The sequence below is a fragment of the Xiphophorus couchianus genome, chromosome 17 (assembly GCF_001444195.1).
Source record: "Xiphophorus couchianus chromosome 17, X_couchianus-1.0, whole genome shotgun sequence".
Lineage (NCBI taxonomy): Eukaryota > Metazoa > Chordata > Actinopteri > Cyprinodontiformes > Poeciliidae > Xiphophorus > Xiphophorus couchianus.
In genome coordinates, this window is record NC_040244.1 from 14860860 (window position 1) to 14886801 (window position 25942).

The 25942-nt window shown below is 41.9% G+C and overlaps 1 protein-coding gene across 4 annotated transcripts; it reads left to right on the forward strand.

The window, feature by feature from the left end:
• Window positions 1-733: 733 nt before the first annotated feature.
• gas2l3 (growth arrest-specific 2 like 3) lies at window positions 734-25105 on the forward strand. 4 transcript variants are annotated; one of them, XM_028043383.1, is made up of 10 exons: window positions 734-859; window positions 13601-13645; window positions 17730-17916; window positions 18711-18829; window positions 18908-19049; window positions 20721-20784; window positions 20876-21017; window positions 22047-22151; window positions 22481-23353; window positions 23390-25105. In XM_028043383.1, the coding sequence occupies exons 2-10, from the start codon at window positions 13622-13624 to the stop codon at window positions 23756-23758; spliced, it is 2025 nt and encodes a 674-aa protein (XP_027899184.1). In that variant the 5' UTR covers window positions 734-859; window positions 13601-13621; the 3' UTR covers window positions 23759-25105. The 4 variants fall into 4 exon arrangements, with proteins under 4 accessions (XP_027899184.1, XP_027899181.1, XP_027899183.1 ...); XM_028043380.1 differs by having other exon boundaries at window positions 22481-25105; XM_028043382.1 differs by lacking the exon at window positions 734-859 and adding an exon at window positions 11464-11948 and having other exon boundaries at window positions 22481-25105.
• The last annotated feature ends 837 nt before the right edge of the window (window positions 25106-25942 follow it).

Genomic DNA, 25942 nt, shown 5'->3' on the forward strand with positions numbered 1-25942 from the left:
AATAGTTTGACTAAAAGCAGCACTCACAAATAGAAAATGAACAATAGTGTGCGTGTATGACTGATATAATGAGACAAACATAATAACAAAAAACAGTTTAACTATCGTGACCTTTTATATGAGCGACAGCCATTTTGATTTTTTCTTACTTACGGTCATTTTAACTCTTCTGACTCCTATCATGTAGTTGGTTGACCTGTGCTGCAGTTTAACTGCATAGTCCCCGATAACCGTGTTAGCTCCGCCCACTGACTTTTATGGTACAGAGCAGACAGATTTTTAGCAAGAGTTTTCTATTTCTGATACTTTTGGAAACCTAATTTTTCTCTCTTTTTTTTCTTTAAAAAAAATTAAGGACAAATAAAAATATGTTTCTCTAAATTTATTTTATTTATTTATTTATATTTAATTTATTTTTTTTTATAAACCTAGTAGTAGGTGTCCGGATAAAATTAGTGTCACGTATAAAAGAAACGTGGGTCGAGCACTTAAACTGGATTGTTTTGTATATTTTTATGTGGATAATTATCTATATTTATTCAATTGTCGCACATTGATCTTGCGGCACAGCGCAAAGAGCTGAATGAATTTCATTGATGTGAATGGGTTTCTATCATCCAATTAAAACGACGCTCAGGTAGGCCAGAGGTCCCGCCCACAGTCAGTCTCTGCGCTCCGATTGGCTGTTTCGAACAGCGCTCTCCGTTAAATACACAGCTGGAGCGATAGAGGGGAGAATGTGAGTAACTCTCGATAATTGAAGCTCCAACCGAAAACTTCCAGTGAGTCAAACGAGCATCCACTACCAACTGTGACGCGGAGGTTGTAAGCGAAGTACTGCCAACTCACGGTGCCGCTGGTGAGTTTATTTGCTCTGTTTTCGATTGAAAAGGATACGCGGTTGGGAAGATGCTGGAATTTTCGCCTGTGTGAAAGTTTCCTCGCGAGGAAGCCTCGTGGAGACTTCTAGCAGCTAGAACACAGAGGAAGAGTTGAAAGCTAAGCTAAAGTTTTGTGTCGGGTTTACCGTGATATTGAGACGCGTTTGTCTCCACATGTTACTTTGTGTCCACACAAAATGGAGCATTCGAGGAGCCTGGAACAGTTCTGGAACTTTTGAAGGGGTCTATCGGGTTTTATTGCAATAAATCTGCGGCTTGGCTTCCTAAACACTGAAAATGACTGACGTTTAAAGGAAGAATGCTCTGTTTAAACCCAATTTCCATCCATGTTTCCCTGCCGTCTCCGTTATCCAACGGCAGCCTCGCTGTTTGGTTCTGACACGTCTTTACTTGCCTCTGTTGAGTCTGAGCCGCTGTCTGAAGCGTGTACATATTTATCCCTGGTTGAGTGGCAGCTAGCAAAAAATAAATGGGTAAGAGGATCAGTAGTTTACTAGTACATGTTTAATCTGTTGCCAGTCTCTGCTGAGTTATTCTATGATCTTATCCAGTCTGGAATTGTAGTCATGTAAGATGTTTTTTTTTTAAAATCAAAGTCCACAGTGGCTGCACTTATGGAGCCAGAACAATAAAGATGGGCTGGTTTTTTTTTTTTTTTTTTTTTTTTTATGGCTGAAGTGTTGTTGTTGTGTGACAATCCTGGTTTCCTGTTGAAGGAAAGGGGATGAAGTAAGGATTGGACAGGTGCTTCCTGCAAAGAGGTTGTCTTCAGGGAAATGCTAGACATGCATTATAATCTAGAGCCTCGGCCTGCATGTTTAGTGTCACAGTGAATGTGAATTTGGTCATTATATTCTGCTGTGCTGGCCCAGGGACATGGGGTACAGCTAGAAGTTGCAGGACACTAAGCCTATGAGATGCGTCTGAAAGTTGGTTCTGATGTTCACTTACTAATCTGTCTGTCATTGAACCACCCAGACGAACGTCCCTCATTCGTCCATCCAAACAGATTATTATTATTACTTCTCCTGTCTGTCCATCGTTCCACCTTCTGTTTATGATTCGTCTGTCAGTCCATCCATCAGCCTTCCTCCCTTCAGATTTTTTTTTTTTCTTTCTTTATTTTTTGTAGACTGCATATTTAAAGTCTGGCCACTAGGAAACGATCTGCCACAAATCAAAACCTGATTTCTTTGATTCAACATTAAATTCTAAGCTGCAGAAATCTATGGAAGTCTGAGACTGGAAATGTATAGAAATCCTGTTTTTGGTGGCCTGTACGTGTCTACATGGAACAGGTTTGTTCATTCTTCTGAACTTGTCAAAAGGCCTGCAACTAATGATTAATAATCAAGTATTCTATAGATTATTCTGACCATCAGTGGGATTAAGAAAAGGCACATTCTGCATATTTTCCATTTAAACTTATCTTATGCAGTATAACAATTGTATTAAAACATCAAAATTAAGAAATCTATTCCATTAAAAAAAATGGTGCTAGGGAAGGTAATTTTGTGTTTAAAATGCAGTAATGCATCATTCCTTCAGTGAACTCTTCAGCATTTTGTAGCAAATGATGCATTTGTAGCTAAAAAAAACAACAACCTCTGGCATCAACATGTGAACAGCTCAGCCCTTTCTGCTTGACTTAACATCAGTGCAGTTGCTTTTTATAGCTTAAGTGCAAAATGTATATTTTGGTGTGTGTTTCTTCTTTTTTTATTTAATTACCAAGTCTGTTACATGTTCTCAAAATTGCCTTTTTTGAGTCTGTACTCCTAGTGACTATTATTCAATTACTAATCAATCTGATTATTTAAATAAAAATAATATGTATTTTAGGTAAAAAAAAGTTTTTTTCTTTAAGAATTAAATCGAACATTTGCATCTGCATGCATTTCTGATATTCAATAAAGATGTTTTAGTGGTTAAATGACAAAATCAGCACAATGTCAATTTTTATTCATCTGATTAATGTTCAGAATATTAAATGTATTAAAATGATTAATTGTGGCCCAATTTCAAATGGGTCAGTTCTAAAGTTGCACCGTTAACCTCAAAATGTGTCGGACAATTTGTACTCTTACATGTGATAAACATGTCGCAGTGCTGCACCTGTGCAGAAACAGGTGGGTACGGACCCACCTGTTTCTGCACACTGTTGGTCAGCTGGTTGAAATGAGGCTACAAAGATGTTTAAATGATCACAAAAAGCACAGAGTTTGGGCATTTGGATGCATTTCTGTTCACAAACAACACAGTCGTACTAGTTTTATCAGACTGATGGATGCACAGCGCTGGCTGCTGACTTTACCTGCATAACTACAGACATCTTGTCTTCTCTTTAACGCATCGCTTTGACAGAACATGGACAGAAACCTGTTGGTTGGAGATCAAAACTGAAACGACGGGTTTTAGAGAAAACAGCCTTGAGAGGATCTTGGTACCTCTACACATTATTCCTGGGTTTTCACTGCAATGGGGAAACTGATAAGAGTTTGGCAGAACAACACATTCTTAGTTGGTTAAAGGACTTGGAGTTTTCTTTTTTTGTTTATCAGAAGTTGCTCCATGTTTCCAAGTGAGGTCCTCCTCCAGATTAGATTCTGTACAGCAAGTCACTGTTTGAGACAAAGCTGCCTCTGGTCGCCTCTTCATAATAAATGAGTAGGAACCTCATTTCCATCAATTTTCATAATCGCCATCTGCTTGATCTTTGGCATTGGGCTTCACATGTAGGACCTCCCAAAGCTACAACACATGCGCACACACACTAACCCTTAATACATCCCCGCCACCACTCCCCTCCTGAGGCTGAAATCCCAAATAAATGAGGGGTAATCCCAGATTTCATTATCATCCCATTGTGTCGGCTGACTGCTGCAGCCCATATGTCCCTGTGTTCATGTTTAACTCATTAAGTTGTCTTTGTCTCATCTGGTGCTGCTTCTTAAGGGTCTGATAGATGTGTGTAGCTTCCGTGAACAGTTCCAGCTTGCAGTATAAATCATATCATCTAAAGACTCGCAGATTCTTCAGACAGGAAATCCATAACTACTTGTTTGATGGCACTTCCAATTTTCATCTATGGCTTTTTCTTTAATCTGATTTGATTTAGCAAAATTGGGTTTATATCCCAGTCTCGTTAAACTGGAATTATGCTACTGAACAATATTTATACCTGTCAAAGCCTGTTAAGTTAGTTATCTCACCAGCTCTGTTTTCATTGACCATTTAATTGTGCAATTTGACATTTTGAAAATAAATTGGCTTAATCGCACCAAATCTGAAAACTTGCTGTTCAATTAAAAAGTTTTGGGGCTAAGATGAAGTGAGTTTTTTTTTTTTTTTTTTTTTTTTTTTTTTTCTTTCTGAATCAAAATTGGGTCACTTTGCAAAACTGCATCACACAATCAACAACCGGATTTCGCTATTGGTGCAAACCACAAAGAAAACGGCATGAGTTGGAGGAGGCGCGTTATCTTATTGCGTGAACAAGCTTATTCACATGATTTTTAGTTACGTTTAATATTTAATAGAAAAAGTTAAATTGTGTCTGTCTTTTTTTCTTCTGACATTAGCAGAATATTGACACAGATTAAATTGTCATGGAAACGTAGCTATTGTCACATGTTGTCAGTTCCTGTTAGCATAGTCGGTAGGCCTGTCACGGTAACAAATTGTCCCTGAAATAATTGCGATAAACAATATTGTTTTCTAGTAATGTATTGATGATGGCATAATGATGCAAGTTGTCCATCTCAAAAACCTAATAAACTTACATTTTGTACAGAACACTGCAATTCGAAGACATTTTGCATATCCAAAATAAAACACAAAACTGTAAAAGGGGGAAATAAAAACCACAAACTACCAAAGGCATAAATAAAATGGATTATTTAATTTCCCTTTGGGATTGATAAAGCATTGTTGAATTTGTGAAGTTTCCAAACGATTGCCCATTAAAAATATAATCAGTTGTAACTTTTTATAAATTGAAACTTTTCTCTTCAGGAATTTTATTTCATTTTTTTTCAAGGCACTGTGCAGGTCGCCTAAATGACATACAGAATGTTTCTCCAGTGAAGGAGTCATTTGAATGCTTGTTTGACTCTGGAACTTTGAGCCAATTCCTGATAGCTGCATGCAAACATTTAATTCAAATATTTCTGCTATTTTCAGGAGCTCCTCTGTTACTGAGAACTAGGATTAACCACCAGTGTCTTCTGTGACGGTTCTTTTTTAACCCTCCTGTTATGTTCGTTTCTAGGGCACAGCAAAAATGTTCGTGGGTCAATTTGACCCGGGGAGTGTTTAATCATGCCATAGTGTCAGAAACCAAAAAATTCCTCCAAAACATTTTTGTATCTAATTATTAACTCTAATACTAACCATTTCTATCAATATTTGTGCAATGATGTTTTTTTTATTTCTCAGAAATTAAGGATCAGTGACGACAACCTACTCATTTACTCATTTGGACATAAAAAATGGAATTTACATTTTTAATGTCCACTGAAAAGACACAAAAAAATATAATTTTCTTGAAATGATCTTTGGTAATTTTTTCTATATTACACTTTTTTTTTTTTTTCAATGGGTGATCTTTATAATTGAATTTGAGACACACAAACTGTTCAGGGTCAAATTGACCCGCTGATTAAAATCAAGACAAATGAGTCATGCAGAGAGTATTTATGTTTCCCTCCACTTCTGCTGAGTGTCACTCAGTGTGGGTGGAGTTTGTCCACAAGAACAGAAAATATTCCTGACAAAAGTTGTCTGCTTTCTCGCAGTTTCCTAGTGAAGTAAAGAGAGTGGTGAGAAAGTGGGCGTGTGTGTGTCGGCGTGTGCAGGGTTGTGTGTGGTGAAATATGGTTCATAGCTGCAAGAAAACATATAGAAATGGACATTTTTAATCTTTTTTTGCACTTTAACCTGACTGCCGGGTCAAATTGACCCGAACAGTATCTATGTAAAAAGTAGACCTAGGGGTTGGTACAGATGTGTAAAATGAATTAATTTTCAATTTATATGTAGAGTGCACCTTTTAGGACAAATAGAAAAAGTTTCATGCAAAAAAAATACTTCCAACTATTTTTAAAAATTTATTTAACTTTAAAACGGGTCAATTCGACCCGGAACATAACAGGAGGGTTAAAATATTCTCCAGTTTCTGCTCTGACCTACAGTTTTCCATTTTCCAAAGCAAATTATGATAAAGGTTAAATCCTCCCTATAAAAGAAGTTCCTACGACTCCTCAGAGGATTTGATTAGATGTAGTTTGAGTTCACCTTTAATAAAGCTGGTAACTTGGCAACACTGGGACTATTTGTTTGAACATTTGATTACTAGCAGAGCTCTGGCCCAGTTGAACAGCATTTACATTGTTTCTCTTCACCTGAAGCTGCCATGAAGGGATAAAATAGCTTCTTTTTTTAATTAACGAAAGGCAAATAAATGTTGTGTTGATTTGCAAACTGTCTGCTTCCTTCCAGGATATGTTTGAGTTCCCAGTTTTGTGTTCCTGTTTATCTTAAAACACACAAGGTGATGCACTTTGCTCTCTCCATTTATATATGGACAAACAGAACCAACCAGCTGAAGTAATACTGGTGGAAAGATAAACGGTAGCAGTTGTTGAGCCATTTGTTGCAAATGGCTGACCTGCTGTTTCTGTGGGATTTCAGAGCAGAAACGGTTCATGGCAGAAATCTTCCCAGGGTTGTCGCATTCTGAAATGAAACATCCCATAACTCTGTGAGGCGGATGGACGGGACTGCAGAATTGGAAAATGTTTGGTGTAAAAGTCAGGTTTTGCAATCAGGTGTCCATGACAACCCAATGTGCAAAGTCAGGCTCTGTTGAGAGCTCACCAGTTTACAGTTCTCAAAGTGAGGATTCGAACCGCTTGTTAGGGCAAAAAGAACTTCTGCTCTTCATTATTAAAAAAAAGTAGTCTTATAAAATGTAGATTAAGGAACCCTACCATATCAGGAAATGGCTTCAAAGGGAAGATATTTACTGTTCAGAATATTGCAACAGAATATCACTTGAAACAAAGCTAACTCTGTTCTAACTAGACGTGTTTGGTAGTTCACTTAAAAAATGTAGAAAATTTGACTTTTTTTTGTTTTTGTTTGAAACCAAACAGCTTTTATGTCTGAAGCTATAACCGATTCAATCATCTGTTTGTGCGTTGACTCATTCTCAAACTTGTTTGTGCAGGATGCCGTTTACAAGGCTGTCTCTGGTGGGTTGACTCCACACCGGCATGTCTGCAGTCGGCCTCGTTGGCACTGAAAGATTTTAATATCCAGGAGCTGACTGTGATGTAAAGCAAGCTGTGGATTAGTGTCATCAAATCAAAATTGGGTCGGCAGGTGGGGCCCGCTCATTCAAGCCTTTAAGATGGGCTTTACTCATAACGTCCCACCTCTAAGGAGAGGCCGCTGCAGTAAGGACAGGAAGGTTGGGTCCAGTAGATTTAATCCTCTAAAAGTTCTATTTAAAAACTTCAAGTAGACATATAAACACCTGGGGGCTAAATAACTTTAGAGTAATTGAAGCTGAGCCGTTCAGTTCAGGGACATTATTTTCTTCCTGAATGAATGAGTTTCCTCATGGACACGGTGCAAACGGGCCCCATCTGCAATAAAAAGAAGCAGGCCAGGCTCTAAACGACCGCTGCTCTGATCGAGTAATTAAGTCCAGACACAAAGGGCTCAGCAGGAAGGAGTCTAATAGAGAAGGAGCTGCTATTCTCTAGGGGCCAGTTTGGTCCAGCAGGATCCCTCTGGACTCCAACAAAGGGGGTTTACTGGCCTACTGCCACTTAACAGGGATGTCGCTCAGTTATTGTGTCGCCTCAAGTTATTAATCGAGAAGGAAATTGTTGCGTTCACAATGAACTGATTAAATCCAACGTTGGCAGTATGGCTGTAAAGCCAATGGAAAAACTACGACGGAGTATTAGGGCCACGCTACGAGGTTTTAAAAAATGAATTTAACAAAATTTAAATAAGAGAATAAAGTTGTATTGCAAGGCACATTGTGATTCTATTTTTGCTTGTATTACAACTTCTCATAATATGATTTCATGAAATATTGACTTGATTGTGTTATGACCTTATTCTCGTATTTTTTTGACTTACGTTCTCACAATGTTATGAATACTTAAGGTACTGTGACTTTACACTTGTATTATTTCTATTTTATTCTCATGATTTCTCGTAATCATATTAAGACTTTATTCTCGGAATATTGACTTAATTCTTATATTATACCTTTGACTTCTCAAAATGTATTCAATTCTCAGATTATTGCAACTTATTCTTTCAACTTTTTTCTCGTGATATCGGACATAAATTGAGATACGACTTTACACATATCGACTTTATGCTTGTAATAGCAGGACTTTATTATTGTAATTTTATTTCTTTTTTTCTTAGTATGGCCCTAATACTCTGTCATTTAAAAAAAACAGTAAGTGATTTAAGGAAATTTTCTCTAATTTTTGCTTCCTACTTTAGGCTGACGCTTGCATAACAAATAACGCACTGAATTCAAGTGTTTACCGATTAAATAAAAATAAAAGAAAATCCCTGGAGGGATGAAAAGCCTCAGGTTCAGGCTTGCGTTTTATCACTCGGCGGCAAATCAGAAGTCCGTCACCGCCTGAACCTTCACTTATTACGTAATGCCCCCTCTTCTGCGTTTCTGCACGAGCGCCTGCATGCTTCAGCGGAGCGCCGCGGGCGCCCTGAGCGCGCCACGTGCTGTGTGTTTTGGTGACGGAGCGTCGTGGATGTGCTTTGCTGTCTGGAATAGCCCCAATCCTCTTAAATGATTATTGGATACGACTAGAGAGCAGTGCGACGTATGCGCGTGTGAAGTGGGAACAGTCGGATGTCTTCACCCTCACTGAATGCTAAAGAGCACAGACGGGATCCAAGTTTAGTTCAGGCTGCAGGGGGAACCGGGGCTTGTGGCGCTTACTCTACCATAAACATGGAACTGTTCAGTCTGAAAATGTCTGTAATTTCACTCCCAGAGTGAACGACAGCTTCCTCCCCCTAAACCTGACTCTGGTGGTTCTCTGGCAGATTTGTCTGCCTGTTTCACTCTACAAACTCTTCTTCTTTAGGAATGTTGTGTGATCTGGTTTGTGAATGTTCCAGCCTGCCCTTAATCACTTTTCTTCACCGGTTTGACTCTGCTGTTTCATTCCTTCCTAATTTATTCTCTGGACAAAGCACTGGTCTCAGGGTACATGATGATATCTGGGTATGTATGAAGTATTTTTGTGAACTATGAGAGTCAGACATCATCTCAGTCGTGAGGTCTCATGTTTTGTATTAAACAATCCAAGCACTGATTGTAGCTCAGAAACCCCATCAATTTATTCTGATCAAATATGCTCAAATTAAAATAAGTGTTTCTGCTTGCAAATTATTTATACACCTGTAGCCATACGATAAATATGATAAGATAGACTTGAGGAGGAGTAGCAAAAGCAAATGATGTGGATTAGCACTGCTTGGCAACAATGGATGTCATCTAGGGCATGTTATCATCTCTGCTCCCTGGATATTGAGCTGTTGGCAAGTGTTGATGAGACCGACATACAGTCTTCAGTCAGAGGCTTCTGACTGAAGACTGCTAGAGATCTGCTTTGCCCGCAGCAGCTCCATCCATGATGACTCTTTTTAAAGATACTTAAATGACAGAAATGTGACATTTAATTTCCCTCTAGGATAAATTCAGTATTTTTATATTGTTTGAATTTATTTTTTCTTATCCTTACAGTAGAGTAGACATATACGCTGGTGAATCGTTCTGAGGTATGCCACAATTTCAAATGATTGTGGATTCAAAACCAATAATTTGAAAGTCCGTTTAATGAGATGCCAGGGAGAGTGTCGGTTTCACGCATGAAACCAGATTGACGGGGAGTGGGATAATCAGCATCCATTCCAGCCACATTGTGTAACGTTGTTGTTGGCATGGGGGAAATAAAGCAGGATGAGCTGTTTTCTGAAGTTAAATGACTTGTGTTACAAATTGAGTTGTATAAAACTAAAAAGAACTTTATCTTTAACCCCTATTGGTAATTGAGCGTTTATCTGAGTCCAGCCTTAGTCTAACCCCACTGGTTATCTTTTGTGCTCGACTTAAGCCGTAACTGCTGAAGAGAAAGGGCGGGGGTGTCATGGGAAATCACTTTTGAGTGTTAAATGGGAAATGAACCTTAGAATAAAGCTAGCACTGTGTGGACATGTCTGTCAAATGACCGTTGAAGAATGTGCGTGGCAGGTCTCCATGTCGATCCATGCCCTTTCTGGGGTACCATGCTCGGTTTTGGCAGCATAATAAAACCATTTTTTTGTTTTTGTCTCCTCTCTTGGCTTCAGTTCTCCCACCCTCCTCTGCGCTTGACATTTGACCATGTGTGTGGGCCCCTTTCATGCTCCAGATGCACACAACTGGAGTTCTTGCCAAAGATTCGTCCTCTTTTCTGTCGTTGTTGAGCGGTCACCCCTCATGAAAGTATCCAACAGATACTTCTCTGTTGGAACTCTAAAGGTCTTTCTACCACTGCAAACCCTGAGGTGGTTTCCAGGGACTTATCTGGCATTATTATCGTCAGTAGCTGTTTCCATTACAAATGTGTGCAGGTCTTGGTCTATTGTCTGCAAATGTCGAGAAAACAGAATTGTGCAATTGCTGCATTTAATAAGAAATTAAATGAAAATCAAACCTGAATGAGCGTGTTCACACGATGAGTCATTACAAATCATGGCAGGGATGGAGGTAAACATTTACATGAGATTTTAATCATCCAGCCATGGTGCTAGCACCATCAGCTGTGTTATTCAGACATTGGAGTGACGAACCCAATGTCATTCCAATGACATTGGATTGACGTATGTAGGCTTGGAAGCCTACATATGCAGCATTTTAGGAAAATTGTATTCTGCAGTTTTACGGCAGACTCAGAACTTTTTTTATGAACTGAGATTTCTGGTAGAGCTGGATGCATAGCCCAGGAAAAAAACCCCTCCTGCTTCCTGTTGTCTTCATTGTTTTCTCCAATAGTATCATCCGGCTATTGGTCACGTGACTCATGTGGGGAAAAAAGTCTTTCCATTGCAGTTATGCAAAATACATATTTTTCAATGTGGCCGAGAAAAATCTCATCCTATTGCAAAAAGTCTTATCGAAAGCAAATTTATTTTAGTAATTTCAATTGCTGCAATTCTACGGTTAATGGAAACGCAACTAATGTGGCTGAAAATGAAAGGCTGCTGGAAGTCGGCTTGCCTTATTTGAGCGGTGAACCTCAAACAAGCCCGCGGTCATCAGATTGAAACAGCTGTGGCAAAGCAAACACCTGATTCACTCATAGGATGTCACATGCGCTTGCCCTTTGCGCCTCAAGTTTGCTCGTTCTGCAGCAGCTTTGTTTGACTCTTCGGTCCAGACCTAGTTCAAACCGGGAGGTGTGGTGGCTAGGGGGGTGTCTAAGAGGAAGCAGCAGCAGTAAATCACCTCCTCTACTCCATCTCTTTCCGTTTCATTGCATCCCGATCGGGGAGTTCCTGGGTCGGAGATGAGATTGGTTGTTAAGAAAACAATGGCTGCTTTGTGAGAGGGTCCCGCTGTGATAGGATTGGTGGGGGGCACATAGATGGTCAGCGCTTAGTGAAGCGTAGCCACTTCATTAGTCAGGGTTCTCCTCGTGCACCTCCTCCTCTCATCCCTTTCTTTCTCTCTCTCCCTCCCTCCGTCCCGTCATTCCCTCGCTGGCGTTCCCTCCACCCAGTCGTGGACGCAGAGGCAGGAGCCGCTCTGGCTGAACATTTCTGAACACTGTGCAGGGACCTGACATGGTTAGTCCACGGTGTGTCCAATAGGCTGACAGGAGTTGGACGCTGGACAGGTTTCTTCAGTAGTTTGAGTTGTTTCTGTTCCGCGGTAAGTGAGATGATGTCAGACAGACTTGCGTCTCCTCTCGTCTGCACGCATCACTCCCTGTTGTTTAGGTTAGTTTTTACTTTGTCAGTCCTGTCACTCTGTGCTTTAGTAGAAAACATGTTATCTGAATGCAGCACAAGAGTTTTTGCTGCTGATATTCATAAATCTGGGGTGAAAGCAGTTCGTGGAGAGGGGGTTGGTATTCCAGGACTATTGTCTCAGCTGTGTTGTCCAAATCAGCTCTGTTATTAGGATCTGTGTGCTCATGATTGCTTCCCCACACCCACTCCCTCTGTGTCAAACACACTCCCCACTGGGACCGGGGAGTGTCGGGGTAAGACTGGTGTGGGAAAACTGGAGAAACCAGCTGTGTCACTTCCTTTGAGAAAAGTTTGAAGGTTCAGTTTAAAACAGACTCTCCTTACACAATTTGATGTTGAGTTTTAAACTAATTTAATTAATCATTGTAGTTGCTAATTATTCAGAGTTAATAAAATGACTTTTGAACACTTTTTAAACACACCTGCGACTCTAGAAGAAGGTAACAGAGTTTTTCACTCTGCAACAGCATTTACCCTGAGGAGTGTCACAGCAAACCGGTTGCCCTGATCGGTACATTTACATAGAATAATAAGGCTGTAAAATTGGAACGATCGCTCTGCTTGGTCATAACCTCCTGAATGATTAACGTGGCAGATGGCAGCTTCACAGTTTTTATGGGCTTCTACTGAATGCTTATTGCTCACAAATGAAAGTGTGTATATATAGGAATAATGTATATATATAATTATTTTTTTCTCTTTGAGATCTGATACATCCTGCTATATGTTGAAACATTTTAATAAGTAACTTCCTTCCTGGTCATTCATTAATTTAAACAAAGTGTGCTCATTCATATCCTTTAATTAGAAAAACAAATTGATACATGCACAAACTCAGTTTTCCAAGTCAAGCTGATTTTTTTTTTTTTTTTTATACAAAAAATAATCTTGAGGAATTTTCACTGCCTTTCAAAGAAGTTACAATTTAAAATCTTTTGAAAGTGGAAGGTACAGAACAAAGTACTTTTTTTTTTTTTTTTCAAATTATTTTTAAATCAAAAGTTTTTTTTTCATTAATTTTCTTAGTAAACAGGACTACAAACACCCAGTGACTTTCACTCAAGCACATTTTGCCACAGCCTTTACGAAAAACTGAACTAAACAATGCAAGATGTTTAAACATTCGCCTTTGAGAAAAAAATCCAAATATGTTAAACATTGATGATTTTATTAAAATATTGTTTTGTTTACGGCAAGAGGGGAAACCTTTTGCAAAAAACCCGACCTTCTGTTTGTTTTGTTTTTTTTTTATATCTACATTTTGTGGATCTCGATCAATTTCAACGTGACAGTTTTAGCTGAAAAGTTTGGACACAGTTGCTCTAAACAATAAGTTTGATTCATGTTTTGTAGCTGCTGGTGGAAAACAAGATTTTTCCAGTGTATTATAAGCCTGGCAGACCACCAGTCTTTACTTGTGCCCACCAGACTTAGAATTGTTTTATTTATATTTGCCTTTAAGACCTTTTAGCAGGTGTTGGGTATTGTTGACAATGTCTTCCAATAATTCATAATTACTTAGTGATATCTTCAAATTTGCTGTAGACTTCAGACTGCCCTGCTAAGACGGGTTCTCAGGGGGAAAACTCTGCCCTAAAGATTTGCTTTCATCTCGACAGAATGAAGAAGTGAACACAATCATGGCTGTCCAGACTGGCATCCAGGTAAGAGTCTGCTTGTTTCTGTCAAAAGTTCAGCTTCAGGACCACAAACTGTCACATTAGTAAAGAAGAAAAACAATCTATTTATTCCTAAACTATCTGGGTTTTTCAGCTCAGATACTCCAGGTGAATTAAGCAGCTGCTTCGAGCCCACCTGTGTCCCAGCATGCCGTGCTGCTGCTGTTGTTGTTGTGCATGTCTGGCGTTCCTAAGCTCCCAGCCTTTAGTTGTTTCCCCCTCCACATCTTGTAGGGAGTGGGCGGATTGCTCCTCACTTTTTCCCTTTCCCCTCCCAGCGATGAATCGCAAGTTGTTCCCAAACCCAGAACAACAAGCGGATCGAGTTACAGCCTTGTCCCCGTTCGACACCTCCTCGACCGGCGCGCTCCTCTCATCTGCTCTGGAAAAAGCAGGACTCTCACATTCCCACCACAGTTGGATTGTGGGAATGTAAAATATGCTTCCCAAGCGCTGATGGCATAACATGTGGCAGGAAGGGCTGCAGCACGACGCGGATGTTCTGCAGCTGTAAACGCAGCACATGGATCCTATAGGTCACGTTACAGTCTCTGTGGACGAAATGGCAGCTTTGATTTTACCAATCGAGGTTTTGAGTTTTTCAAAGTGAAGTGAGCGTAGAAAGTGGCTGAATGTTTCGGTGGTTCTGGGTCTGGAAGCTGAGCAGTGATGCTGCAGCCTCACTGCGCATGTAGAGCACAGTCAGATCAGATATCTGCTCAGCCATGCTGAACATGTATGCAGTCATGGAAGTAGAACTACAATCTGTAAAGGGAAGAACTGCTGCAGAATCCACTGGAAGCTTTAGTTTGGGTTCCGTTTGGCATTTCCAAACATTGATACCTTTATAATTATACAATGTAAAGGGATTTGTCCCAATGAAATCCAAAGCTTTACAATAAATATAAAGTGTGTATTGAGCATTTTAGTACGCAATGTGAAAAGGACTAAAGTAAACGGCTCAGGCTTAGTTTAAAGGTCAGTTAGCAGGTCATGGGAAGTAGGAGGAAACCAGCTTGAAAGTTGCAAACTTGCTACTTTTGAAGCAGATTGTTTGGAGACGGAACATTTCTGTCGCATTGAAAAATGTAAGTGATTGTTGTTGATGCTGTTCAGATGATTCATAGACATGCAGCAGCAGGAGGAGCTTATGAGAATCTGTTTTTGTCATGTTTTTATTTTCCATCTGGTTGGATGGTTTCCCTTTAGAAAGTTTTGATGTGCTTAGCTTGAGCCACTTAAGATTAAACCACCTTTAATTGGCGATTAAAGGTGGGGAGTGTTTCAGGATCTGGGGCGTTTGTGTTCTGGATTACGAGTCCACGTTCCTGTACCCAGTGAGATTAACTCGGACCGGCTCTGTTCCACAGGCATTTAGATTCCAATGTTCTCACTTTCACTGAGAATATCTGTGGAGTTGTCACAGGTTGGATTTTCCATTTTGTTTTCTTCTTTGAAATAATGTGACTGATGCACACTCAAACCATCCTTTGTGTTTTTTGGCACCTCAAAATTTTATTAACACACATATTCTGGATCTAGAAATAAACGACTAAAATATTAAAATCTTATCTCAAACAGATGATTCAATCTTTCTGAGGTTTAAAAGTGACTAAAAGATTTTGCTGTCTGTCCTGTAATTTCTACAGCAGGGAAAGCAGGAAGTTGCAGATCTAAACCCCGAGAGTTGTCCCTTTCCCCTTTTACTTTTTTTTCTTTCATTTATTTTTTTCTCCTAAACATCTCAACAGTCTGGCCTATCTAATTATTAAAAACTGGCTTTGACTTGAGCTTTGAAAACGTAGCAAAAAAAAGTTAACTTTCTAGGGGGAAAGCATTCTCTGTAATCTTCAGTTGCAACATGTTCTTTTTAGCGTCGCTGTGGAGAACAAACTGAGGTTAAATCCATCATATCGACCTCAAAGTTCTGCTCCACTGAGGCCTGAGTTGCTCCCAGTCCAGCGATCTGGAACAGAACAATTTGCAGCAGCGCTGCGTCGGTGTGGAACGGCCCGTCCGTTCCTCTGCCCAGAAGGTTTCCTGTTTGTCGTCCGGGCCAACGCCATGAATTCGCCACCTTGTTCCGCAGCACAACAATCCATTGAGCTGCGCGTCTCGGCAGCGCCTGGTCACATGCGAACGACACCAAGATTAAAGGCCGCATCCGAGGCAGATGTCAACAAGCTGCATGGCAGGAAGAGGGAGCGGTCCATCAGCAGCTGGTTATGTAACGTGTGGAGATGTCAGAGTGGACATCTGCAGCTGATTAGGTTTACCCCCTCGGACCGCCTGGAAACTGGGAAATCAGCTGGGAATGTGGAGGTCCCCTGCTTCTCAGTCTGGGTTTTACAACTGTGTATTGGGGCCATTGAGGGAGGGAGGAAGGATTCATATTTTCTAGAAAAAGACTCAAATTTTAAGGTCTTTTTCTAGAAAATATGTGACTTTTTGAACACAAATTTTAAGATGAATCTCAGGAAATTTCTAGGAAAGCCACAGAAATCTGAAAATCAGAACAATTCCAAACATTGAAAAATTTGACTTTAATCTCAGAAATTTCCTGGGGGGAAAAAAAAAAGTTTTGGGGGGCAGAAATGTACCTTTCCCCCCCTTCTTCCTCTAACTACACTGACCCTAATACACTGACAGAGTTGAACATAAAGCACTTTTTTTTTTTTACATTTTGTTCAGAGCCATAAAACTGAGAACTCCCCACTGCCCCCACATACACTTGGTTTCCCTGTGTGACAGACTTTGAGTGACCAGATGAGGATGCTGACTGGGTGAGGCAGTGTGTGACAGCAGGGATGGATATGATTGGACGTTGGCTTCAGGCACAAAGAAGCACATGTTGGGAAAGTACAGCAGCATTGGAGATATATATATATATATATATATATATATATATATTCAGACTAGAAGCAAAATAACATGAGGCTGTGCAGAAAACGTATTGATTAAAGATGGATTTGTGGCTTTAAGATGGAGTAACCACAGTTACTAGGTCAGGTTTGTGCACAGATTCTTCAGTAGAGCTTACACGCAGCACTGTGTGAAGGCTGCATGGGTAGCTCACTAAATATGATCCATTAGTGTTTCCTCACACAAGGAGAAAACTGAATATCATTTGTGCTTTTGTCCTAAAGAGTAAAATACTATTGCAGTATTTTGTGGTACTGTTCCAATAATAAAACTGACCGTATAAACATTGTTTCATTTTTATGTAACTGTATGGCTGTGGCTTGACACAGCAATCATCGCCCCACAGATAATAATGGAATGTTTTTCAAGAGTGATGTACAAGTCTCATAATAAAGTCACTTTATTATGAGACTAAACTGCACACAGTAACTGCTTTTAATCATATTTTCAAATTAGATATTCTTATTGAGCAAACCGTGGTGAAAACGGTAAAAAATAATCTTAACAATTTGGTTGTTTTTTTTACATCACTGAATTTGTCAACCAAAATTCTTATTAAAAAAAAGTAGTATTTTGATCATCAATGCAAGGAATGCTTATTTATAATGCTGCGTTAGGAACATTAATACCATAAACTAACTCTATGTGAAAATTATGCCTGTCTCAGAATGTTGGGTTAAAATAGCTAATTACTAATGGGAACGAAAGAGGCATTTAAGTAAAATTATCTAGTTTTTGTCATGTTTTTGTTCCCACAGACAAATTTGGACCCCAAGAAAAGGTTGACTTTAACTTTATTATTCCTCTTGGATACAAACTTTTTAAGTTCCTGTATTTGCTAGCTGGGCAACAAGGCTAACAACTTCTAAAAGGAAATTATTGGCCAACAAAACCAGTTAGTTTTTGTGTATAAAATGACAAAAATTCAGAAAAATGGAATAGTTTCAGGTATGTTTTTTTTTTTCCTTTTCTTTTCAGATGCTAACTTTTCTAAGTTCCTGTGTTTGTGAGCTTCGCTGTAAGACTAACAAACACAAACTTAATTTCCACCAAAAGCGTTTGTAAATGACCTGTTTAGATTTAAGGTGTTTTTACTTGTATGTTTTTTTTCTTTTTCCAGCTCAGTTAACTTTATTTTGTTCTCCAGGTTTGGTTCAGCGAGAAGTTCGACGCCCCCCTGCTGAGTCCCAGGTGCCCCCGCAGCCCGTTGGCTCAGCGGCACGGCCCCGGCCTCTCCAACGTTTTCCAGTATGACCAGTGGCTGGCGGTCCGTCACGAGGCCACGCTGGTCCCCATGCAAGAGGACCTGGCCATCTGGCTCAGTGGCATGTTGGGTGGGTTTAACTTCCACACCAGCTTCTCCTAACACTCCTAACTTTTAATTTGTTGGGTTTTTTTTTAGATGTTTTGACACAGCAAGGTTTGATCCAATCAGTTTTCCATCTGCCTTCAACAGTAGTTCTGTGTGTGTGTGTGTGTGTGTGTGTTGCCTGCCAACAGTTCCCCCCCAGAGGCCAGGAACGTACCGATGAACTATCGACGCGGCTCTCGTGTATAATCAGATTTCGATGCTTCCATTTCCAAGCATCTCTTGGGGAAACCGCAGAGCGGAACAGAATCCCTCAGTTTCTCCACTGCTGCCTTCATATGGACGCCCATTGTCCGTGTGGCACAATGGAGCAGCGAGGAACCCGAAACTGACTCTATTGTTGCTGAATCAGGGTTTCACAGCCCAATGTTTGGCTGCTAACACGAGGAATGTGGGCAGGTTCTCGGCGCTCAACGTGAGTTGGCGCTCCCGTGGACAGGATGGCCTGCATTTCAGGTTTTTAGACGTTTCAAACAGCGAACCAACAGGTGGGATCAACGGGATAAAGTTTCTAGCCCTGAGGCTGAGCCCTTTGTCGGGCGGAAGTCGACTTTTACAGAGCAATCTTTGTCACTTAGTGCGGCCGTATTGTTCCCTCCGGCTTTGATTTACAGCAGAGGGAGCGTGGGAGCGCCTGAGCCCCTTGGAGGAGGAAATGTTGGTGTTTAATGTGGCCTCCTGCTCAGGAACATGCAGAGAAAGGAAGATGTTCCTCTGGTTTATATCTTTTAACCTTTCTGTGGTTTTCTTTTTTTCCAGGAGAGGAATTGAGAGCCGAACTGTTCATGGAGGAGCTGGATAACGGCGTGAAGCTCTGCCAGCTGATCGGCGCCCTGCAGACCAAGGTCGCCCAGACCTGCCCCACAGCGCTACCCAAGGTACGACGTGGAAACGCGACAAATGTTTACTGGAATGATCGGCCTCCACATAAGTTTGACGTTCCGCTTCCCGTCCAGCTCTTCCCCACCAGGAAGGTGGCCTGTAAGCGTGACGCCTCCCCGGGTTCCTTCTTCGCTCGGGACAACACGGCCAACTTCCTGGCCTGGTGCCGGCACGTCGGCGTGGACGACACCTACCTGTTTGAGTCGGAGGGCCTCGGTAAACACCAGAACGCGTCCAACCAGACAACTAAACTCATTTCTTTTGGGACTTTTAGACAAACGTTCAGGTTTAATGTCTAATCATTCCAACTCAGGGAAAGAAGGCTTCAGCCTGGATTCCTGCAGACATGACCTCTGAGGTTGACGTTTAAAATAACCTGCCCACTCGATTTGGTGAACTATTAAAACTAGTTGAGTCATTTAGAAAGACAGTTGGGTAACTTATTAAAATGCAGCTGTAAAGAAAAGGTTCAAGTTTGAGGCCAAATGAAGCTATAATCTTTAACATTAGTCACAGATTAAAAATATTTTTGTTAGATTCATTAAAAGTAACGAGTTACAGTGAAAATCAGAAACTTTTACTAGAAGCTACATTTATCAGTTTATTTAAACCTTCACTGCTTAGCAGAAATACTCATTCCTTCCTTTTGCACTTGTCCTCATTTTGCCACAAAGTTTAAAGAAGGTTTTTATATGCAAGACCAACAGGAAGTAATGCTTGATTGTCAAGTGAAAATGTTAGCCATCATACTACACTTCTGATTTTTATTTTTATAAGTTTTTTTTTTTTAGAGAACATTGGTGAACAAAGCGGCACCATGGCGACCAAGGCGGTATTTATTAGCTGCTATGTTTAAGCTGCGGCTCGTTATTGTTGGATGTAGCATTGAGGATTGAATGGGATCAAACGGAGCAGATCGGAGCAGCAGAGTCCAGTGAAGCTGGACCTCCTAGTGGCTTAACGGGATCTGATGGAGGGAGCAATCACTCTGGAGTTTGAGCAACTCGAATGAAGTGATCCCACATGGATCACACTTGAATCCCAGTCTGGAAGGAAACCCAAATAACTGCTGCTCTAATTATTTTGACCTAATCAGGGTTTCCCACCAGTGAAGCTGCTAAGTCTGTTGGTTGAGGCGTTGGGACGGCCGGCCAACAACCCGCCATGTTTTTGAGTTAAATGTTTATTGTTGGATTTTAGGTACTGTTGATGTCTTCCAGTAACGCATAGTTACTTAGTCATATTTTAAAATGTCCTGTCAGCTTTATAGTCTGAAAGATGGCAAACATAAAAAATATAATTAAAATAAACGTTTTTTCACTTCAGTTGTTTCACCCTAAGTAAAGTGTGTGTACACTTTCCATTACAAATGTGCACAAACTTTGTCAATACTCTACTAATGTTGAAAAAACCGACAATTTAGCAGTTCCTGTGTCTCCAGTAATTAAGAAGCGCAATTAAAATCGCATGTGAATAAGTTTGTTCACACAATAAGTTGTTAAACACGCTGCGCAATCATCCTCCAGCTACTTCCTGTCTTCTTCTTTGTGGTTGGTGCCACTGGCAACATCTGGCTGTTGATCATGTGACTTGTACGATGTGGGGACAAAAATATTTCCATTGCAGTTTTTCAAAATAAGCTAATTTTTAAATTATATATTTATATGGTCGATGGAAATGCGGGTAGTGTATATTTTTAAAATAAAAAGACAAATGATGCTTAGCCTGGCGGGTGGGGGAGTAAAGCCTGATGGCCAGGTTTATAAAACACTTTAGAAAGCTCTGATCTGATTTTGAATTAAAAAAAAAAAAAAGATTTTTAACATGTTTTTTGATCCTGACTGTTTGTCTGCCGCCTCTTGCTAACGGGTGTTTTCTCCGCTCCAGTGCTGCACAAGGAGCCTCGGCAGGTGTGTCTGTGTCTGCTGGAGGTCGGCCGGATCGTCTCCAGGTGCGTTGGCCCCTCTGAACATAGAGCCTTTGAGTCTCTCTCTCTCTCTCTTCGGCGCCACCTAGTCCTGACTCGTCTCCGCCTGTCCCAGATACGGGGTGGAGCCGCCCGTGTTGGTGAAGCTGGAGAAGGAGATCGAGCTGGAGGAGACGCTGCTGATGACGGAAGATCCTCCCGCCGCGGTGAAGACCTTCAGCGTGTGCTGCCAGCACGGGGCGCTCTACCACCCAGAGGTGAGATCAGACCCCGTTTCCCCTGACAACGGCAGCTGACCCACATGACGCCCCGCCGGCGCTCTGACTCAGTCACATGTGCAGAGCCACGTCGTGACACACATGCGGGCGCAGACGTCGAAACGCTCCTGAAGGGGGGGCTGCGGAGCCGGTTGGATGGGTTTACGTATTTAGTCTGGTTCAGTGGATCAGAGCGCAGCAGCAACAGTCGAGGTTGATCGTTTTCCTCCCAGAGGAGACGGCCGCTCTAAAAATAACCAGTCAGTGAAGCGGGAAATGGCTTGGAATTAAAAACGGACACAGTTGGATTAATCATATTCCCAAATGCATCTGGCTTTAAACTGAGCTGTTCCTACTTTAAAAGGTTTTTTTTCTCTCTTTTTTTATTTTCTCTCCCAAAGTTATTTATTTCCTATTAACTTTTGCACATTTTGTCAGGTTTCAATCTCAAACTTTGATTTTTCATCTTCCAACTTTTATTTTTTCCAAATCAATTTTTTAACCGACAGTGACATATTTGACAAGGCGACGACATTGCGGGATATAATGAGGGGAATAGTGGACATTATTCACATTAGCTGCGTTTTCATGTTCCGCTAATATTGGAAAACCAATAAAAATGTCACAATTGAGGTGTTTCCATTAAATTAAAATCGCACAAAAATGAGTTTGTTCCCGTGATAGGTCAGTAAAAAATGATTTATCTGCACCGTGATCCTCCCACTACTTCCTGTCGTCTTTGTGGTTTTCCCCAGCAGCAACATCCGGTTATTGAACATGTGATGTGAAAAAAGTGTTTCCATGGCAGTTTTGTGAAATAAACCATTTTGGGTGCGTTTTTAAAAAAAAACACCTCAAATGTCATATAGGACAATCTTGTGGCTAGCGGAAGCACAGCTATTGTCCTAAAGGTGACCATTGAACATCCATCCATATCGACTCGAGCGTTCTTCAAGGATCAGCGGTTTAAATACAGACACTAAACTGATTCTGTGTACATCAGAGATGATAAATGGTTTGCTTCTGCAGGAGCTCAGCATGGATGACCCTCCCTGTAACTGCTCCAACAAGGTGTCCATAGAGTACCTGTCGGAGGGACGCTACAGACTGGGCGATAAGACAATATTCATCAGAGTGAGTATCTCCGTCTGTCCGTCCCGGTCAGTTTGAACTCTGCTCTGAGTGTTTGTGTTGTTGTCAGAGATTAGCTGCTAGCTGTTGCGACCTGGCAGCTCCGGTGGTGCACATGGCCGCAGGCCGTGGCTGGACACATGCAAGCTCATTAGCCAATAGCAGCGGATGGTGATTACATCACAACTCCACTGCTATTCAGGGCACAACGCCTCAGTGCAGACGGGTTAATCTGCATCTGCTATTTCGGGAGCTGCAGTCAAACAGTTGCTGCTTGCCTGAAAGCTCGTGGTGTGGACTTTGGGATGATGTGGGAATGTTTGTTCCCTCAGATGCTGCACGGCAAACACGTGATGGTGCGAGTTGGCGGGGGCTGGGACACCCTGAGGGGCTTCCTGACCAAGTACGACCCTCTGCGGGTGCTGCAGTTCACCACACTGGAGCAGAAGATCCTGGCCTTTCAGAAGGGCCCACCTGGTTTGGGCGGTCACCGTGCCAACAACGCTCCACCCCCTCCGCCTCATATGGACCCTCTTGCTGCAGTTAATGGCCTCATCTCCTCCTCTGCTTCCTCCTCTTCCTCCTGCTCTTCATCAGCATCTGTGCCCCCTGTAGGACAGAGCTGCCGCTCGTACGTCCCCTCCCCTGCCTGCACCCCCATCTTGGCGAGGAAAGGTTCTGCTGCACCACCGAAGAAGGACCTCCAGACGGTGCCGTCCTCCCCCAGGAAGCCCACCCAACTCCCCCTACCCGTCCCCACCAAAGGCTCCTCTTCTCTGCCCTCCTCACCTGTGAGCAGCTCCTGCAGGTGGGCCCCCAGCCCGGGCAGTCACCGCAGAGCCCTGACTCCATCAGCTCCCCCTGTGGAGCCAAGCTCTGCCTCGAAGCTAAAGCCCTGCCCACATGGTCCTTCTGCCCACCCCAGGAGCCCGGTCTGCCCTGAGCCTTCCTCCAAATGCCCCAAACCTTCCAGCCCATGTACCTCCCCCACTACTGAGCACATGCCCCGTTCCACCACCGTATGTGCCCCCAGAGACATTAAGCCTCCCTCAGGCGCCAGCCAGCGCTCCCACCTTGCACAGAGGCGCTCCGGCTCTCCGGCGTCACGCCTCCGACTGGGGACGATCAGGAAGGCCAGGGTGGCCACAAGGACTGTGCCGGTACAAAAAACGGTACCCCGACAGTTCCCGTCCCCCTGCTCCCAGGCTGGCTCCTCCTGTGCCCCAACCCCCTGCTCCCAGGCTGGCTCCTCCCGTGCCCCAACCCCCTGCTCCCAGGCTGTGTCCCCAGCAACAGTAACTTCTATCTGCTCCATGTCAAAGGTTAAAATCAAGGTGGCCTCTGCCATCCCTGGGCCGGTCCCAAGTATTCCCTCCTCTTCCTCTAAAGGTAATCAGAAGGCCCCCCCCACAGCACAGAGGACTGTGAGAAAACCAGCAGCTCCAGGGAACCCCAGCACAAAGACGGCGCTGAAGCCTGAAGCAACGACAACTCAACCCACAACCTCTCAGAGAAACCCAGTGAAAGCTGCAGAGAAGATCCCACAGAGCAAGACCAGGAGTGACAAGCCATACTTTGAAATGACCACTAGGAGGAAGCAGAGAGCCTGAAATGGCGCCCTCTAAAGGCTTCATGAAACCAGCAGCACTTGTTGGTGCTCAGTCTTTACATTGATATCATCTCTAATCCTTGTGTCTGATCATGTCTGTAATTTTGTTTTTGATTATTCTTTTTAATTATTTAATAGTCTTTTTTTTTATCCAACTGTGGTCTCTTTAGAGATCAGATTTACATTAATAAACTCAAAACTTGCACAATGTTTACATTTAATTATGACAATATTTAAATCATAAATGGTCTTAGAGGGAAATTATGTTCAACATACAACATGAAACTTTTTAGACCCAACTCATGAATATAGTTGGTTTAAGACAAGTTTTACATAAACTTCTGTCTTTCCTTAGCAGGTTACCAAAGTTGAAAAAAATGACTAGAAATATGCTTGAATTTTATTTATATTTTCCTGAGATTCCAGTTTCAGCTTGTGAAAACGACTGGATGTCAGGCCACCTAAAAACTAATCAGTTTCTCCACATTTTGTCACAACCTTAATTGCAAAATTAACCATTTTTCATATTTGGCTTCAACTCTAGCTCGTCTGTCTGCCTAGTTGCTGTTACAGAAAGACCTCCCCACAGAGTGAAGCTGCCACCGCCGTGCTTCACAATATGGGGTGGTATTAACCAGATGGTGCCTTTTGTTTTTTTTCTTTACTCTGGATCAGCATTTCTCAATTCCAGTCCTCAGGCCCCCCTGCCCTGCATGTTTTAGGTGTTTCCCTTCTGTTACACACCTGGATTGAATCTTTGGGTGATTAACAGGCTTTTGCAGCACTTGATGGTGATGCAATCATTTGAATCAGCTGTTTCTTGAATAGAGGCACATCTAAAACATGCAGAGCAGGGGGGCCTGAGGACCGGAATTGAGAAGCACTGCTCTGGATCAAGGTTGCAGCATAATGTGGAGCGTTGGCTGTAAATACTTTCTGGACGTTCTGAACACCAGATCCTGTTACTGCAGACTCCTTCCTGTCTTGTGCCTTTAAACAGAAATCCTCCGTTCCTTCTCTCTCACCTGTGATTCTGAGTGGCTGCAGAATGTATCAGAGGCCAGAAGGTGGTGCATCGAGCAGCTGACACACTTTGAACACACTGTGTGTGACTTTTGCTTTTTGAAAGAAACTACTGATCAGATGCCTTCCCCTCCCTTTCTTTCTCCTGAATCAAAAACACTGAGAAAACAGCATTTATAGAGCAGAATCTACTTTGTAGAACGTCTTGTCTTTTTTTTTTGTAATGGTGGTTTGTGTTTTTATCAATTTATTTCTTAGCACTTTATATAAAACTTATGTTGAATGTCTGTTTTTGTCTGATTAATAAATGGATGTTGGTTTAAGATCGTTGACCGTTTTGTTGCTTCTCAAACTGAGAACTTTGACGTTATGAGATTTAGAATAACGATAAACTCTGCTTTCTATAATGGGGTCATAGAAAACTGAGGAGTTTGATCTTTACAGGTGATCATTTTTCGGCAAAATATATTAAATTTCGATTTTCTTTTACGTAATGCGACCTGTATTCAAAACTAACCTACAAAACAACGAATGCCCAACTTACCCAGCCTTGCAAGAACAAGAGGCAGCAGTGATCTTGTCCACAGCTATATTGATGTAGAGGGTTTGTGGATCTGCTGGTTTTCCTCATCGAGTGAAAGCATTTTGCTGTGATGTGCACAATGTTGGAGGCATTGCGTGACTCAAACACCTTGATCTCATCCAAAAAAGATTACATGAACTTCTTAGTTCCTCTGTCCATTGTAGTAGCTGCTATATTGTGAAACTCCGGTAGAAATGATGCACTAATCGAGTCAGAAATACACTTCAGAGAATCAGTCGAAGTGGAGGATGCCATGTTTACATAGAAACAACGCGCCGCCAGGCTTTGTTTGTGAGACTTGCGGCCACATGGGAGTTTCTAGGTCAGTTGTGGGCAGAGCTTGGTAAGGTCCATGAGCACTACTTCTTTTTATGGCGGCTGGCAGGACATTGAGAACGCTGACACTATTGCGCCCTCTACTGCGCATGCGGGACACTTTCAGGTCCTTTGCCCATTCAGACTGCAGAACACGTACAGGTCGCACGTGTGGCAGTGTGAACCGCCCTGGCAAAAGGAAAAACAAATCGGATTTGACAAAACATCGGAATTAGAACATGGTGTTGGCAGCATTGTGCTCTG